This window comes from Bactrocera dorsalis, chromosome 1 (genome assembly GCF_023373825.1).
Source record: "Bactrocera dorsalis isolate Fly_Bdor chromosome 1, ASM2337382v1, whole genome shotgun sequence".
Taxonomy (NCBI): Eukaryota; Metazoa; Arthropoda; class Insecta; order Diptera; family Tephritidae; genus Bactrocera; species Bactrocera dorsalis.
In genome coordinates, this window is record NC_064303.1 from 37907465 (window position 1) to 37915337 (window position 7873).

Consider the following 7873-nt stretch of genomic DNA (forward strand, 5'->3'; position numbering starts at 1 on the left):
ACACTTATGCCAACGGTTTTTCCAATCTTCTAAGCAATTCAAAAAATCATTTTTTTTTATCTTCTTCAGCTCCTCCTTCGATACCGTCTTTATCTCGCCAAGAGAAGCGTAACGTCGTCCTTTCATGGGCCTCTTCAGTTTAGAGAACAAAAAGAGTCACAGGGGGCCAGATCTGGGGAATACGCTGGCTGCGGCATCATTAGTGTGTTGTTTTTGGCCAAAAAGTCGCGCAAAAGCAACGATGTGTGAGCAGGGGCGTAGGGACATAGGCTACTTTTAATTTCTTTATATTAGAATCCAATACAACTCATGAAAACAAAAATTATATTTAATATTTCAAATTATAAGCATAGATGGGCACACTGCATTATATATTTACTGCATTACGTACAGCAGTAAACAGTAACACTTTACTGATAATGAAATTAAATTTGCATTACCAGTACAGTTTTACTGATTTTTTTACTGCTTACTGAAAATAATTTGCAGTAAAAATATTTTTTTACTGGTTACTGAAAATAATTTGCAGTAAAAATAATTTTTTACTGGTTACTGGAAAAATTTGTAGTAAAAATATTTTTTTACAGCTTACTGAAAGGAATTGCAGTAAAAATACTGATAATATCATTTGATTTGCAAAACCAGCAAAATATTTACTGTTTACTGAAAATAGTTACTGGTAGTTAAAAATCAAAAGCCAACCACTAGGTCAATGAATAATTAAAGAAAATTCGAATATTTTTGTTTTCATTGAAACATTTATTTCAACTTGTTATCCGCCATTAGCTTTTCTTAAAACAAGCATTTCGAAATTTGCATCGCTGAGTTTTTGCCTTCTAGACCGGTTAACAATACCAGCGAACGAAAACAACCGTTCTACAGGTGCAGATGGCGGTAATGGAGTATTATATTTAAGAAAAACGTTTTTAATAGCCTGATGTTTATTTAAACAACTTGTTGTGGCGTCTCGTTCCACCAGGTATAAAAGCGTTTCCTGAAGATAATTGCCTGAGTCAGTGGAACCACTCTGTATGCTTATATCTATTTAAGTGAATAAATTAAATATTTAATTGAAAGTCAAATGCAAAAATTTTACCATTACTTTCTTCCCCGAAATCAAGGAAGGTTTTTTGAGTAGTTTGAGGCGGAACACGTGTTGCGTCATCTGCTATCTTTCCATACTTCACCACATAAGTGTTGAACATTTTTTTTACTTCTTCTTCTGTTTGCGTCGTTGCTGTTTCTAAAAGGGCTTTTAAAAATCGCAATTTAATGTCAGGGACAGAAATAGCGGCAATAACAGCGTCCCAAGCGTCAGACTGAATCAGGAAGTACTTTTCAAATCTTTTAAGCAAAGCTATTTGCATTTTTTCGCTTATTTCGGATAAATACTTAAAGCTTGCAGGCTCCAAACGACGTAGTTTTATTCTCAAAGTCACTATAGTGGGGATGAAGTAACCAAAATACATGGTCTTTTCGCCCTGAAGGAAGTCGATCGCTTCTGCAATAGGCCTCATAAGCTTTGCGTACTCCTCTAAGTACTCAACTTCTTCGCTGAGAATGGTAGGAATTTTTAAACGGTAACACAATTCTGCTAAATTGGTTTTGTGTTGCAGCAACTTCGTAACGGAATCATAAAGAGAGTTCCACCTTGTTATGCATGGAGTTATTAAACTCGCGTTTATAACTTCATTAACTACTTCTGCAGATTTTGGTCTATTGCATTTATTCCAAAGCTGTGTGCATCTACAAAGTTATAGAAAATATGTAAATGTAAAAAGTGTTCAGTTAATCAAATAATTTTTACCTTTGGAAAGATCTTTTGTGAATATCTTTAATATCCTGACTTGATGAATTCAAAATTTTGTTGAAATCGGTTGAAGCCAAAAGATTTAGAGTGTGGCTCGCACAAGGAAAGTGTTTTGACAGACGTGGAGTTACAGATCGAAATTGAGGACCTAAAGCAATTATCGAGTCATTTGAATCGGAATCAGAGTCAGATCCGTCATCACTGTCACATTCTTTTATAGGTCCTAAATCAATGAGAATCAATAATTGAATATATTGATTTGGATTAAATACATATATGCGATATACTTCACTTACTTAATTCAACTCCAAATTCTTTAAATGCCTTAACGAAGTTAGATCCATTGTCAGTAATCGTATAAACAATTTTTTCCACGGGTAATTTATATTGCTTATTTATGTCGCATATCATTTTCGTCACACGATCAAACGAATGAGTTCCTTTAAACCTTCGACAAGCCAGTGCTACAGACGTCCGCTCAAAACTGTTAGAAGCTAACCAGTGGCAAGTGTAACCAAAAAATGATTTTTTTCCACCTGACCATACATCTGCAGTTACGCACACGTATTCAACGTTATTCAGCTCAATGACCAGATTTTGAACATATTTAGTGTGGCTCTCGAAAAGTAACCTGGTAATTGAACGGCGGCTCGGAAGACTTTTACCAGGAAATAGTTTTTTAAAACTTTGGTTACTGACTGTGGACAAGGGAGACGTTGTGTTGCAAATGAAATCCAAAATGTCATGGTTAAAAGAGCTTTTGCGGCTTATGCTCTGCCTTCTTTCATCTTTGATTGACTTGAACTCGCAAAATTTTTGTGGGTGTTCCTTTTTCAAATGCTTGATAAAATTGGAACTAATACGAAGCGAACCTTTAATTTTTTCCGCACAATTGACAACCACCAATTAAGCCATACATTCTTCTTTGATGAGGAGTTTCGTTCATCTGCATTTTAATGAAATTGAGAAGCTTTAAATAAAAACATATATAACAAATAAAATAGTGCTATTTTGCATCTTTTTAAACACACCGTCTCCACAATTTTGAAAAATTTCTCACTAAAGAGAATCTTATTGACACCAACCAATTCTTCATTTATAAACGAATCTGGTGTACTTGAACTTTCACTTAAAATGTCATATCTCATAATATTGTGACTTATTTGTGAGTTCCGACCGTTTGAACAACTTGGAATATTTTGTTCGCCAACTAAATCTTGGTCAATCATCACTACTGAAATTTAATGCATTCATTTAAATGTAGTACTTTAAATTTTTAAAATCACTTAAAATCACTAGAGTGTATGTTACTCAAACCTATGACCGAATTATTTTAGAATTAACTGTTTTGCTCATTGATTGCGCACGTGGACAATAGTAAAAAAGTTTTTAGTCAGGCGAACCGACTTATTGATACCCTGTAACAGGTTTGCAAATTATTCATTCTTCTTAATTTGAAGTATAATTCTTATTAAATTAAAATAAACTTTATTTAACAGACGGACGAACGTGGGTAAATCGAATCTGATAAAGCAGCTTATCAGCTAATATAAAACAATTAGCATATAACTTCCACTCCTTTTATATTGCTTAAATATGTGTAGGGTGCAATAAATATTTATTGGACTATTTTTTTCAATGCTTCTACATATAATTGCATTGCTTGGATTGTACGACAGTTACAGTTATGAGGTGATGATTTTGTTGTATCGCACACTAAACGAAAAGAGCCATAACTCAAGATTTTCATTTGGGAATTTCTGTGTATAAAATCATAGCCTATGTTTAATATATCAGAGTCAAAATAAAAATTTGATTTAAGATTATATTTTACGCAAGAAGGACTTTCTTTTTTGGTGATCTCAATCCGTTCATAATATTATAAATATTTGCATATAATTTTTGTTTGAATCTTTTTGGTTTTGAGTTCTGACTCATTTGAATTTAGTGTTTCATGTGTATTTTTTTCTAAGGAAAAGAAGACAGAGCAAAACTAAAAATATTTATTGAGTACATAAGTACATGATTTAAATTCCCTGATGATAGTGCACAACATTTTCATTACCAGTAACTATTTTCAGTAAACAGTAAATATTTTGCTGGTTATGCAACTCAAATGATATTATCAGTATTTTTACTGTAATTTCATTCAGTAACCAGTAAAAAATTATTTTTACTGCAAATTATTTTCAGTAACCAGTAAAAAAATACTTTTACTGCAAATTATTTTCAGTAACCAGTAAAAAAATATTTTTACTGCAAATTTTTCCAGTAACCAGTAAAAAAATATTTTTACTGAAAATTATTTTCAGTAACCAGTAAAAAAATATTTTTACTGCTAATTTTTTCAGTAATCAGTAAAACTGTACTGGCAATGAAAATTTAATTTCATTATCAGTAAAAAACAATTTTTACTGCATTTTTACTGGTACTGCAAAGTGCCCCTCTATGATTATAAGTATGTATTTGTTAGAAATTCATGTTTGTAGAAATCATTTCAGAATTTCATTTCTTAAAAAAAAAAAAAAAAACAATAAAAAAATATCATATCTATATATCGTCACCTGAAATGCAAAATAACGTATCATCAAAAAATTCGAAATTGAGTGTCTTATTGATTACGCTTAACTGCTTCAAATTACATACATAATATTAAATATGTTCAACATTTTCTGGTTCTGCGGTCATATATAAACCAGTTTTAACCAATATTAAAATTTTGTTTCACTCATGTTCCATTTTATTCCGTGTTTCATTCATGCCACTGTAAACTTCTGAAAATGTTGTTACGTTATTTTGCATTTCAGGTGACGATATATAAAAAAATGTTGTGTTAGTTACACCATTTATAACTGGACTGAAAATTGGTGGGAAGGCACTCAACCATGTCTCGGAATCAGTTATTCGTTGTTTTTGTTGGATTATGAACTTTCGAGGCACCCACTTTTCACTCATTTCGGCCTTAAGAGGTTGGGTGTAGTTAGAATTTTCAAAAAAGTATTTTGTTTTTGCATTTTCGTTAAGTGAAATATCTTGAAAACATTCTCTGAAAATTTAACGTTTATCCGATAATTAGTTTTTGAGTTATTCGACAAATAACAAAGAGAGCTCGGGCACTTCAAAGCGCTAGTGTGAAACTTTAAACGCATTTTCTCAAACCTATGTTTTTTGAACTGGTGACAACTATAACTCGAAAACCGCTCAGTAGATTTTACTGAAATTTATACAGCTTTTATAATAAACTCGAAACTGATAGAAGGATTTTTTTTTTTTAATTTCGATTTTTTAAAACCAAACAATTGTTGATTTTTTCGCAAATATTTAGAAAAAAAATTTCATGAGGCCGCCATTTTGTTAATTTTGAAAAAAAAAAAATAAAATGCTTAGAGCAGGCCCAGGAATATTGATTTATAAAACTAATTTTTTGTGTCCAATTGATTTTAGATGAATCTCCAAGGACTTGTGGTTGCCACCGCTAGTACCTTTGTTTGGAACAGGGTCAATGCAAACAACTATAACTTTGGAAATAATTTTTTTTTTGAAATTTTCGTGACATCAAGTCAACAAATTCTTTAATAATGCCATATTACTAGTTTTGTGAAATAACACAATTTAATAGCAAAAAAATACTGAAAATTCTCATTTTTTCTGAAAACCCCTAACCTCGTCGCTTCGTCGAAAACACAATTGTCGTATTGAGGTAGGTCAAATCATCATGTGGTTTAGGAAACACAATTGCACCTCCAAACACTTACCGCTTGTGATTGTAGTATGTCGGCATCATAGGGCCATATATCTTTTGAAATGAGGCTGCAAGTACGGTTATCATCAATGGCATCTTAGCATCGTAGTCCGATGTTGTCCAACTTTTTTTTGACTTAACATAGGCACATTACGTACAAAGTTTGGCAACTAGTTAATTTCGATAAATGGCCAGAGTCAAATAGTGGCCAAGATCATGCGGTTTAAATCATCTATAGTAATTTTCTGGTGTTATGTTAAGTCAGCAATGCACGAAAAGCCTGGAAACAACATTTAGCTCACTATAGCCGAAATGCTGCACCAGATTATCGAAAATTAGTTATAAATACATACAAGGTATACCGAACAACTATGGTAAAATGAAATGAAACACTCAAATTTGATCAAAATGGGTTCCGACACTGTGTTCAAATCATAAATAACATAAAATTATATACATAAAGACAAACAATAGATGTCTCTAGGGTCAAGCACTGGTAGATTAAATCGTTTTATATCGATCTTGGACATTTATGTCAACATTAACCCAACAAAATATTTGTAGAGATCTGTTTGCATCTTAAACTTATTCTCAACTGAAAATGTCTTTTTGCTTTTCCTTTTTAATTGCAAGAAAAGTGCGGCTGAGGCTCATCGAATGCTTTCGGATACGTACGGTGAGGCTGTCCTAAGTGAAAGAATATGCCGCAAATGGTTTCAACGTTTTAAGAATGGTGATTATGAAGTCGATGGCCGGTATGGTGGTGGAAGGGAGAAGATTTTCGAAGATGCTGAATTGGAAGCATTACTCGACCAAGATGTGTTTCAAACCCAAGAGGAATTGGCCGAATCGTTGCAAGTGACACAGCAAGCCGTATCAAAAGGTCTCAAAGCCATGGGGATGATTCAGAAACAAGGAAACTGGGTTCCTTACGACTTGAAACCAAGAGATGTCGAACGGCGCTTCCTTGCATCTGAACAGCTGCTTCAAAGGCACAACCGAAAGGAATTTTTACATTTCATTGTAACTGGCGACAAAAAATGGGTCCACTACGATAGTCCTAGGCAAAGGAAGTTATGGGGAAAGCCTGGACATGCCTCCACGTCGACGGCAAAACCGAACATTCACGGCACCAACGTCATGTTCTGCATTTGTTGGGACCAGCTGGGGGTGATATATTGTATTATGAGCTGCAAAAGTTCTCATTATAATAACGAGACATTTTTAATTTTTAGAAAGTTCTAAGCTATGTACGAGTAGTGCATATATAGGAAGAAATATCAGATTAGTTCAGCGTAAGTAAGTTTGGCCGTAAGTAAACATATTTACACAATTAATGCTTTATATTATTTTTTTCAAATATAGTAAACACCTCTGTATACAACATTAGGCAACTTCGTAAACAGATCCAAACACATTTTTTTTCTTGGCGATTACACTTTAATTTAGATTTTGTATAATTAGTAGGTACTTTAAACAGACATCTGCCAATATAAAATTTCTATAAGCTTCAAATTAAGACATTCCGATCTTACTAAAAAAATCATTTTAGCAAAAATGTTAACAACCAGTTAGCTCATGTTATACCTCGTCATATTGCTGTATGCAAGAACCAAGCGCAGCCTGTAGTCATTTGTATACCCAATTTGATGACATATCTTCCTTATTCGGTTTCTAAAGTTACCAAATATTTCCATATTATATTCTCCAAACTCCCAAAATATAGTTCACTCTCTGTAAATTTAAAAACAACAGCATCTAGGAGTAATATCTTTACATTTGGATCATAAGCCCTTAGGTACAATATTTTCCCTGATCACCTTCCTGCTCCTAATCTGTAATGATTAATTGGCCATTGGTGTATTTAGTTACCCTACTCTTTCAAAATATAAATACAAGAAAAACAAATTGTAATGAATTACTAATTCTTTGTTTTAATTAATCTGCATTGAAATAACGTCTGTGAAATTTATTATTTAATTTGATGCCTAGTGTATTCACCCACATGCTGTCCCAAGTGTTACTTCAGAAGAATCGAATTAACTCGCATGGCAGAAATTGCTCACAAATGTTAGAACTACTAAATATGTGTCTGCTCATATGCAAACCATGTCAATGTGTGGGTGTTAGTTTCCAGTTATACTGCACGTATATTACCCCAACGCTGCAGGTAATTCAAGACAATTAAAAGCTTTACATTTCAATTAAATATACCCACAACTACTCATTTCATTTGCGTAAAAAGTTTTGAGTGCAAATTTACTTCGCAATATTTGATCAATCAATAAAATGATTCAATATTCAATCATTAAAATTTTGAA

At 32.8% G+C, this 7873-nt stretch overlaps 1 protein-coding gene across 2 annotated transcripts; it reads right to left on the reverse strand.

The window, feature by feature from the left end:
* Positions 1-548: 548 nt before the first annotated feature.
* LOC109579797 (uncharacterized) lies at positions 549-3369 on the reverse strand. 2 transcript variants are annotated; one of them, XM_049445871.1, is made up of 5 exons: positions 2842-3368; positions 2107-2756; positions 1808-2033; positions 1097-1746; positions 551-1041 (listed from the first exon to the last, which is right to left on the reverse strand). In XM_049445871.1, the coding sequence occupies exons 2-5, from the start codon at positions 2219-2221 to the stop codon at positions 773-775; spliced, it is 1260 nt and encodes a 419-aa protein (XP_049301828.1). In that variant the 5' UTR covers positions 2222-2756; positions 2842-3368; the 3' UTR covers positions 551-772. The 2 variants fall into 2 exon arrangements, with proteins under 2 accessions (XP_049301829.1, XP_049301828.1); XM_049445872.1 differs by having other exon boundaries at positions 549-1041; positions 1103-1746; positions 2107-3369.
* Positions 3370-7873: the final 4504 nt, after the last annotated feature.